Below are 11,345 nucleotides of genomic sequence, written 5' to 3'. Positions count from 1 at the left end.
AAATTTATGAGCATTCATATTACTACTTTTGTTGCACGAGAATAACAGTGATACCGTGGTGTACCACGCTTTTACCGTGGTCAAAGGGATAGAAGTAGTTAAAAGCACCGTCCATTGTTGCGTTAGCCGTCCACGACTTTGTTGAAACCACAAGGCACTACTCAAATTTCGCTAAAGTTGTAGTTTCCTCCTCACTTGCATATTTATAGGCTATTGGTGCGCCAGAAACGGGAAAAAGAAAGGCCAACGGTAAAGTGCCTGCTTTAGTAACATGCTCCTTCTTGAGTTCCCTTCTGTTTGATTGCTGTTTCCACTGAACAAGTTTATCATTACACAGAATACTCTGTCATGTTAAAATCATGGTGTAATGTTAACAAGCATAGAAAATACAAATTCGGCGCTGCTGTTCAGGTCTAGGCAGCAGTAGGTTGTTATCCCCAAGCGCATAAAGCATTCGCACCGTTTAAGTGCAGGAAAAGGCAAAGCTCACGCTTTGAGATGGTTGGCGCGTAAGTCCCACAGCAACAATTTCTTTCGTTCATGCGAGAGCGCGTCAATTTCTCCACAATGATTTTCTTTTTGACAGCTAGTGCTTTCAGGCGCCATGAGAGATTGCACAACCTTCGGGATCATCCCAGTGCTGCAAAGCGCTAAATTCGGAATATGTTCAGGTCGTAACGGATCAAGCTGTAGCCTTTCATCGCCGCAGCACAACAAATGATTTGCCATGACACATTTGTTCCGTCGTGGAGAAATCAATCTCGTCTGGATCATCGAGCCATATTCGTCGTCGTGCCGTAGCCTTGGCGTTGCGTCACGCAGATCATTTCGCCTCACACACAATCACCGCAAGCACTTGGGTGCCTAGATGCGCCAAGACCTCCTATTAGAGCAGGACAGGTCGACATCTGCCACGGTTGATCAGCGGCTACGCCATTCTTCTACTCAGGACGATGTCCCAGCATTACGGCCAGCATTAGCTTAGGAATTAAAGCAAAACCTTCTTTATAAGTAGACTTCGATCGGGGTGTATTGTTTAAACTCAGATCGTCAAAATTAATTTGGGGCCTTTGGTGTGATTTCAAAGCTCATGAAAAATTAGTGATGATGATCAATGCTTATTTGCTTTCACGGATACCTCACTGGTACACAGTGATGAAGAAGTTTGAGGTTTAAAATATATGAACTGTGCCAAATACATACAGATGTTCCTAAAACATGGAAGCCCACGAGTCATAAACCATGGAAACTAATCGCGGTGTACGCGTTTTACTCGATTGTAACTATTGAAAATACTTTGAATCTTTTCGTGAGTTCTTTCAGCTGTTGCGATGAAAAGTTATTCTTATTCTTAAACATTATATATCACCATGCTGTTCACACATTTAAATTTTCACCTTTTCAAACCTTTACATGGATTTTAAAGTTGTGTTTGCCAATCTGAAGCATGGGGAGCCCCAAGATTCCTCAATAGAGCTCGAAGAGACCTGTAGCAATTACTTTAAATTGATAAAGCAGGTAACAAGACGTGTATAGCAAGGCATCTGAAGTGACCCTCTATCCCTGCGAACGTAAGTTCTCATTTTGTCAAGAATACAAAATGAGAACTTACGAACAAAAATATCACTCGACCAGTATTTATTATTATGAACTAAGCTAAGAGCTATCGTTTTCAAAATGAATGAGCGCGTTCAACAGCACGCAAAGCACCCAAAAACGCCCGTCTAGTTTGTTCAAGGTTCCTGAAACCCTATCTTGAAGTTACTTCTGTGTGTGTCTTTTTCGTAACAAAATATACGCAGGTATTCAAAGTGGTATCTGCGTGCCATGCGAACCATTACAGCTGAATGATTTAAAACCACTAATACCGACATGTTAAACGCAATGTTGTACTGAACCTCGTTCTAGTAGTGAACTGATTTGCGTAAAACTAAACTGTTTCTTACCTCCACCCAGAAAATACATGAGATTTCGCTCTAAACAACACCCATCAGAACGCTCTAATATACGTGATATCCCACGTAACTTGAGCCAAACTTTATTATTATGCAAATGCCATGTAGCTAGACAGAACCAAGGTAATGTCCTTTGCTTGAAGATACTCAGATTATTTTTTTGCATTCCTCCTAATTATATAATTTGGAATAATTATTAAAATTTCTCCAATATTATAAATAGATGAAAAGTGTCAATGAGAAATTGTGGAGCAACATGAAAAACTCCTGATACAGCTTTCTGTTGCTCAGGATGTTACAAAAAAATGTTCTTCCGAGCGTGAAAGAAGCCCCCGAATACACGAAAAATTGGAGTGCGACTGGCCGCTCGAAGCACTTTGCCTGTATTCGCGGGTTTTGAGAAGTTGAGGAATATGTAATCAATGTCAAGGTCCTGATTAAAGTGGCTGAAAAGAACATTACTAAAGGAGAGGAGCTGCGTGCCGCAACACAAAAACCTTTTAAAACACATTTTAACAGCTCATAAAGAATGAACTATCTCCTACAAATTCAATCAGGTGAGACTATATGGCGTGCTTTACGAACTCACATCGATTGCTTGTCAGAGATTTTTCTCGGATGAATGCTGGTTAACTGATTTGGGGATGGGAATTACCTTCTCTACTTTCCAGTCGTCCGGTACTGTACAGATTGCGCAGGAGGCTGAGAAGCAACATGTGGATACACTTCAGTTATCTTCAATGTATCAGAAAAAATTGAAATGGAGCCTCGTGATAATTATATTTTCAATAAGCTTATGTGAAGATGTGGGGTTAAGATGTGAAATATATCCATATATTCATCATCGTCATCAGCCTATTTTTATGTCCACTGCAGGACGAAGGCCTCTCCCTGTGATCTCCAATTACCCCTGTCTTGCGCAAGCTGATTCCAACTTGCGTTTGCACATTTCCTAACTTCCCACCTAGCTTTCTGCTGTCCTCGACTGCGCTTCCCTTCTCTTATTATCCATTCTCTAACTCTAATGGTCCATCGGTTATCCATCCTACGCATTACATGGCCTACCCAGCACCATTTTTTCCGCTTAATGTAAACTAGAATATCGGTTATCCCCGTTTGTTCTCTGATCCACACCGCTCTCTTCCTGTCTCTTAACGTTAGGCCTAACATTTTTCGTTCCATCGCTCTTATTCGGTTCTTAACTTGTTCTCGAGCTTCTTTGTTAACCTCCAAATTTCTGCCCCATATGTTTGCACCAGTAAAATGCAATGATTGTACACTTTTTCTTTTCAACGACAGTAGTAAGCTCCCAGTCAGGATTTGGCGATGCCTGCCGTATGCACCCCAACCCAATATTATTCTTCTGTAATTTCATTCTCATGATCAGGGTCCCCTGTGAGTAATTTACATAGATTAGCTACTCCTTTACAGGCTCTAGAGGCTGACTGGCGATCTTGAGTCCTTGTTCCCTTGCCAGGCTGTTGAACATTATCTTTGTCTTCTCCATATTAATCTTCAATCCCACTCTTACACTTTCTCGGCTAAGGTCCTCAATCATTTGCTGTAATTCGTCTCCATTGTTGCTGAACAGGGCAATGTCATCTGCAAACTGAAGGTTATTGAGATATATGCCGTTGATCCTCACTCCTAAGCCTTCCCAGACTAAGAGCTTGAATACTTCTTCTAACCATGCAGTGAATAGCATTGGAAAGATTCTGTCTCCTTCCCTGACCGCTTTCTTGATAGGTATCTTTCTACTTTTCTTGTGGAGAACCAAGGTTGCTGTGGAATATTTGTAGATATTTGCCAAGATATTCACGTATGCCTGCTGTACTCCTTGATTACGCAATGCCTTTATGACTGTTGGTATCTCGACTGAATCAAATGCTTTTTCATAATCTATGAAAGCCATAGATAGGTTGATTGTACTCCGCAGATTTCTCTACTACCTGATTGATTACATGGATATGATCCAGTGTAGAATATCCCTTCCTGAAGCCAGCCTGTTCTCTTGGTTGGCTGAAGTCAAGTGTTGCCCTGATTCTATTGGCAATCATCGTGGTGAATATTTTATACAATATTGAAAGCAGCTAATTGGTCTAAAATTCTTCAATTCTTTAACGTTCCCTTCTTATGGATGAGTATAATGTTGGCGTTCTTCAGCTTTCTGGTACGCTTGAAGTCGTGAGGCATTGCGTAAAGGGCCGCAAGCTTTTCAAGCATGATATCTCCTCTATCTTTGATTAAATCGACTCTTATTCCATCTTCTCCGGCAGCTTTTCCCCTGACCATGTCTTTCAAGGCCCCTATAACTTCATAGTTATAGAAGCAGCCTTTGTATCCTATTCATCACTACTTCGATTAAAAGTAGCTTGGCTGCTCTGGGAACTGTACAGGTCAGTATAGAATTCTTCCGCTGCTTTTACTATGTCATCGAAATTGCTGATGATATTGCCCTGCTTATACTTCAGTGCATACATTTGCGTTGTCCTATGCCAAGTTTTATTCTCACTGATTTCATGCTGCGTCCATATTTTACTGCTTCCTCAATATTTTCCACGTTATAATTTCAGATATGCCTTACTTTCTTCTTGTCGATCAGTTTTGACAGTTCAGCGAATTCTCTATCTGATCTTATGAGTTTGACATTTTCATGTTTTGCCGTTTTTTATTAGCTCCTTTGTTACTTGGGAGAGCTTACCTACTGGTTTCCTTGGTACCTTACCCCCCACTTCCATTGCGGCTGCTGAGATCAGCCTAGTTATGGTTCATTCATTACCTCTGTTTGTCTTCATCTTCTTGTTCTAAAGCTGCATATTTTTTTGCAAGCACCAGCCTGAATTGGTCTGTTTTAACCTTACTACATCTAGGTTGGCCTGTTTCTTCTTGACAAATTTCATTCTTTCTCTCTTCAAATTGAGAGAAAGCCTAGACCTCACTAACCTATGGTCACTGCACTTTACCCTTCCTAACACTTCTACATCCTGCACTATGCTGGGATCGGCTGAGAGTATGAAATCTATTTCATTCCTTGTTTCTCCATTAGGGCTTTTCCAGGTCCACTTCCTGTTGCTGCGCTTTCTGAAGAAGGTATTCATTATTCGGAGCATATTCCTTTCCGCGAATTCCACCAACATCTCTCCTCTAGTGTTCCTAGAATCGATGCCGCAGTTGCCAATTGCTTGCTCACCAGCCTGCTTTTTGCCCACTTTTGCATTGAAGTCGCCCATGACTACAGAATACTGAGTTTGCACCTTTCTCATTGCTAATTCATCATCTCATCAAACTGTTCTATTTCTTCATCATCATGACTGGAGGTTGGGGCGTAGGCTTGTACTGCCTTCATTCTATACCTCCTATTCAGCTTATTACGACGACTGCTACCCTCTCGTTAATGCTGTAGAATTCATCAATGCTGCCCGCTATGTCCTTATGGACTAGAATCCTACTCCAAATTCTCTCTATCTGGAAGACCTCTGTAGCAGAGGACGTGGCCGTTAGTCAGCACTGTATAAGCCACAGCAGTTCTTCTAACCTCACTAAGGCCAATAATATCTCAGGCAAAGCTGATAATTCTTCATGTAGTCCTGCTAAGCTATCCTCCCTCGATAGAGTGCGCGTGCTGAACGTTGCCAGGTTCAGTTTCCAGTGGCGGCTTGTTCGGACTCAGAGATTCTTAGCACCCTCTGCCGCGTCGCAGGTCTGACCACCGCCTTGGTCAGGTGCTGCGCAGGCACTGGGGCTGAGGGCCACGGGTTAATTGTAGGAGTCATGAGGGAGGTAGTGGCCGAATACTCCATCAGGGAGGAGAATTCCTGTTCTGGTGTGACGTAGCGACTTTGTTGAAGCTTAGTGGGCCTTCCTAATTTGGTTGCACCTGGGCTAGTATACCCTACTAGCTCTCGGAGATATTTTTCTTTGCCGATGTCAGGCGCCACTCCATGCCTGCAAATCTAGTGGACTGGAAGAGGATTCGAAATTACGCATTTAAGATTAGAAGCCGGGTGTTCTACCTCTGCTACACGCCACCACTGAACATTTGTGATGCAGCATCTATTCCTGTCAAAATGATGCCCGCTAGAGTAAAGTGACGCGTAATGTTCACTTTATTAAAAAACCATCTGCACGGTCAAACGTTTAGCGCTGACGAGAGTTCCGATTCAATTCTATCTCAGCTGCAGTGCAAGGCTACCGACGGCGGACAATGAACCGCGGCTCGGCCACGCTCGCATCGCAGCTGGCGGTGCCGCAAATATCAGCATGCTTTCTTCCTGTGAAATTATTGCGAGGAGACGGTAAAGCGGCAACAACGGTAACAAAACATTGCTGCTTGGGAGCGTCGGCGGTTCCTTTTGAAGCGCAGTCTGCTAAAGATTCTATGTGAACCATAAAAGGTCAAGCGACGATATTGGTGGCGGGTGATCAGCAGTGGTGAAGCTGCCAGCGACACCACAGCGTAGCCGCGACCACTCGTCTGTCGCCGAGTGGCCACGTCGCTATGCTGCAGGAAAATCCTCTGTACTGTGTGACAGGCAGACCTCGCCGTCGGCTGGCGGTCCGCGAGTGCGACCATGATTGGATCAAACGGCGCATTGGGGCAAACCGGTGCAACCAATGCGATTCGCCGAATTTGTCGTTATTTATGAGGACTGGATGTGGCAGGCCAGTGTCAATTGCCTGGCCGCGGAGCGGGGGAGGAGGGGGGTGGGGGGGGCAGGGCGTTTTCCCGGAATGGAGGGGAAATTTGAAATCAGCAGTAAAGTTGGGGGGGGGGGGGGGGGGGCGCTTACTCAGAATTTTGCGGTAGCGTTCAAATTGGCAACAGTCCTACCGCAGTTTCCGGTGTATAAGACGCGGTTTTCTTCTGATTTATTTGTCGGTGCGTCTTATCGAACGGTGCGCCTTAAGTACGTTTTTTTCCCGAACAAACTGCCGTGAAAATCGGATTCGATGTTATGGCCACGCGAAGCGCCCTGGTTGATATAATTGCTACGGGTTCTGTGCGCGTTGTCGAGGTATCGGGTTCTTCACGTGCGAGAAGGACGGAGCAGCAACGCAAGCGGAGGCAGGCCGACCACGAGTCCACCGACCCCGAAGGCGTCCCATCTGCAGATCGCTGTCAAGATACAGCTCGCGCCGCGGCGCAAACTACGCAGTTGCTACCAGAGCACAAGCCACCACCCCTCCCTCCGTCTCGCGCTGCCTTCCCGCTTTCCTCCCTTGTGCGCGATTCTGCTCACCGTCGCACGCTTTCAATCGCACAGACAGTATACGGCACACGGGGACGATGTTATCACCGTGGGGCTTTATATGGAATATCACGGCTACCACGACGCAGAAATGTTGAAGTAATGATGTAAACAATATGATGTAAGAAATATTGATGTAAACCACTAAAAGGAACATTACGTGACTCCAAATATTACGTTGCATTGGTCAGCCTCTAAACGTTGCATGATGTACGCAATCGAACTCATCACAATCCGAAATACGCTGCTTGAGGATACATGAGAAGGCCCTTCATTGCAAACAAAAAATAGACATGGTTAGCATCATTTTGCCGTCGATTCTTATGCACCTAAATATTGAAAACTCCTTTGGGACGAATATTACCCACACTCCTCCATTGCTTACGTGCGGTCATGACTTCAGGTTCATAACAAACACCGTCAAGGACAATGCCATTAGAGTCTGCTCGAGCCTCTATGCGTGGCTAGGCACATTTCCGTAGATCGTTCGGTAGATTACAATTGTGTTTTTTTTTTTCTTACAGTGGAAGGCATGCATCGTTGCCGTTTCTCCTTCCTCACGTTCCGACACGGCACATTGCAAGGGACGTTACAGACGTTGCCTCCGCACTTGCATCTAAGGTTGCAGCGCATCAGCCTTTCCAAATCCCGATTCACGTCTTACGCGCCGCCGACGTCAATGGGGCAGGAGGCGTACGTGTCCTTGCGTTACCAGATGTGAAGTAATTGCGAAATCTATAGATCAAGGCCCACAATGCCGACGCTGAATACGGCCATCTAGGTGAAAAACGAAGCACGTACTATCGTGGCGAAATGAAATTCAGAGCAGGGCAGCAAACTAGAACAGTGTGCCTGAGGTAAGAGGTAACTTATTTCTTTAGTTGACAGTTCTTTATGAAGCCATGCGACACGCCATAAGGACAGAATGAGTACCACCCCACTGGAAATTCCGCCAACTAAACTTTCAGGTTGTCATCCAAACAAAAAAAAAGGGGGGGGGGGACCTATCGCACTCGAAGACTTGACCGTGTTTTGGCTGTCCCGTTCGTATTTCATTTTACCATGATAGCTTGTTAAACGATTAAGACAAGCGCTCGCCTGCAGAATCCATGCAACCTATAATGCAACACAGCCATGCAACACTTCTGTTGCCCCGGGCTCATTCATACCGCCGTCTTTTAACACTCTCAGTATACGATCCTTGCTGGATCTGCAAGGCTTTTCGTCAATCGTCCTTACCAATGATTTAATCATGGCATTGTTTACCTGATGACGTTGTCAGTGAACGGCATGCTTCAGAATTGAGATTCTTGTTAATGAAAAACATAACGTACTAACACCTAATATCTCCATTTTCATTCATTTTGTTGATTGACTTGTCCGCGTGTGTTTATTTAGTGTATCGTGTTTTGTTATACTCACAAAAATTTCACTGATGAATGTCAATATTTTCGAACAATGCTCCCACGTATTATCCCGCGAGGGCGTGTATGGTTACCATAAATTATTAATAGTATTATTACTATTATTATCATAAATTTTTTCAATAGGCCAATCACACCAAAGATTTTCAAAATATTCACAATGATGATGACTGTCGAATTCTTCACTATGGCCTATTGTCGTTGCAGAATGGTGCAAAATGAATGTCTCAGCCTCAATGCTTCGACTAAAATTATGACCTTTACACGCAAAACCGATAGTATTCTTTGTGGATTTTGTGGATTCTTTTCCACTAAGTAGGACTGCTAAGGTCATTGATTTAGCGGTTCTCCTTATTGCCTCGTTTAGCTTTTTATCTCATACTGAAGGCATAGCTATGCGTGGTCTGCGCTCGTATGTTATGTTTCCGCCTCTCACGCGAATTCGAATGTCCAAGTTCTTTCCTAGTTCTGTATACGGCTATATGTCTATATGTCAAACGTTACGTAAACATAGTCGTGAGCTAGCATCGTCTGCGTAGTGGTTCTAGAAGGGCCACTTACACAGCCTATTTATTTATTTATTTATTTTACATATCCTCAAGCACATAGACTGTAGGGGGATGTGGGGTACATGTGTTCAACAATAACAAGATAACCATATTTACTATATGTTACTATTATTACTATCACTACATTTATGTATTACTAGCGATATTTGCGCTCAACTTTGGCAAAACAACAAGACTGCCAAGAGAGAGAAAGAAAGAAAAATGTCAATTTAATCACGAATACAGTTAATAAGATTTGAAGTCACGTGATCACACTTTGTCACAATTCTTAACAGCAATTAAATTTTTGCGGAAAAGTACACAGTCTTCGATTGACCGATATCGGAGGGACGGCGGTTCCAGTCGTTGATGACTATAAAAACCTGTTGGTGCGAGAAACAAATGCCGCTTACTCTACGACGGCCATCATATCGAGATGACTGATAGTAGGTGTTAGGATAAACTCACTGCGAAGGATAGGTGATGATACAATTTCTCAAAAGGCTTAAGCGGAAAACTGTTCTGCACCTGATAACAATGGTAGAGGCAAGTTGCTTTTTATGAAAGTTATACTTGACGTAATATTTAGTTGGTGTGCGAGGTCTGTGTGCTTTAAGGAGTTCAGCCATCGAAAACAGGTGGCGAAATTCTTTTAGGCTTCCTTGTTCTCATATACCAGTGGTAGTCCGCCCATCACATCATCGGTACCAGACGGTGGTCGTATTTGTAACAGGTGTAATAAGCTCTCTATGGTCGATTAGTGCATTCTGGCTGCCATAAAGCGAATTCTGCGAACCCCGTCGTACTTTTTCTTGAAACGCATGTTGTTACGCGTGACGCTTTCAACATCCTGTTGTTATCCTCTGTTATACAACATATCACGTTCGACGAGAATAACCTTGTGACCTTTGTGTGGCATCAATCAGGGAGCCCTCAAGGGCCCACATATAGTCATGCAACTCTACCACACAATACCAACAGAAACTGATGACTTTAGCGTCTTGTCAACGGTAATTTTTTTCGCCTCGTCGTTGCATGCACGATCTACAGCAATGAGGAAGTAGTTGCTTCTGTTGATCTGCACGGAAAATGCCATGCCAGAACAAATTTACCGCCCTTCCACGTCTCCAAAAACATGTCGGGTAGTTCTACCCTTTATGTAATCGAGATTTGACGTCATCATTAATTGAGCAACACCAGAAATAGTACGTACAAAACATTCTCGTCATCACTGCTCTTGGGAAAAAACAGCTCTTAGCGTTTAAAGTGAGGCTGTGCCATATATCGCTAGTATTCACCAAAATAATGTCCCGAAAAACCATTCACATACTTCAAGAATGCGTTATCTGGAACCCTACCGCCAATATTCATCAATCCTGATAGATAAAGAACCGAAAATCACTGATTAGATTAACTGGAGCTATAAAAAATATTTGAATACTGTGTTCCTCTGCCGCCGCGCAGAGATCTGTGGGGGGGGATAGGGATCTGTGGGAGACACAAGCTTCCGACTCTGGATTAATAAAGGATAATGTTGGGGAGGATGAGGATATCGATTAGGATGATATGTCGTCTGTGACGATGATTGTAACGATTTTTATATTTATGATGGTTCGATTCGTTACATTGCTTCACTTTGTCTTTGCAGGTGCGTGTTCGGCTGCTGCTTCCTCCCCTTCTGCGTGTACGAATGCCAGGACGTCGAGCATTTCTGTCCGAACTGTAGGCGCATATTGGGCGTCTTCCGGCGCATTTGAGCGGAGAACACCTGCCTCCGATCATTTGAACACCAGTACAGCCACCTTGCGCTAGCAAGGCGCCCCCTCCGCAAATTCTTTTTTCTGATTTTTCTATCTTTTAGCGTGCGCCGCATCATGTTTTGCACTTGACAGCATGCATGGGGCCCCCAAAATGTTACTACCTGCAAACATTGCGTCCTAGAAGCGAAGTGTCCTTTGACAGACCTTGCACAGAGAGATCAAGCTGCATTAAACGACTCAAATATGCAATATCCAATATATATGATAAAATGTGTGAGCTTGCACATTCCTCAAAGATTGCTTCACTTCGCAGTATGAGCACCGACGTTTTGTGTTGCAACGATTCTTCGAGCGTGCGAGAGACGCAGAATAAGTTCATTTTCAAACAGTTCCTCTTCCAAGCCGCCGA

The 11,345-nt window shown here is 43.8% G+C and overlaps 1 protein-coding gene across 1 annotated transcript in view; it reads left to right on the top strand.

Annotated features, from left to right (window-relative positions):
- The window catches only part of LOC119440474 (LITAF domain-containing protein-like), a 15,307-nt gene extending 4,374 nt beyond the window's left edge, over positions 1-10,933 (top strand). The window contains exon 3 of the mRNA XM_037705380.1: positions 10,825-10,933. Coding sequence (XP_037561308.1) covers positions 10,825-10,933 — 109 coding nt within the window. The remainder of the gene's footprint in view (positions 1-10,824) is intronic.
- Positions 10,934-11,345: the final 412 nt, after the last annotated feature.

Source organism: Dermacentor silvarum, chromosome 2 (assembly GCF_013339745.2).
Source record: "Dermacentor silvarum isolate Dsil-2018 chromosome 2, BIME_Dsil_1.4, whole genome shotgun sequence".
Classification (NCBI taxonomy): Eukaryota; Metazoa; Arthropoda; class Arachnida; order Ixodida; family Ixodidae; genus Dermacentor; species Dermacentor silvarum.
This window is presented reverse-complemented; position numbering and strand designations above follow the sequence as displayed.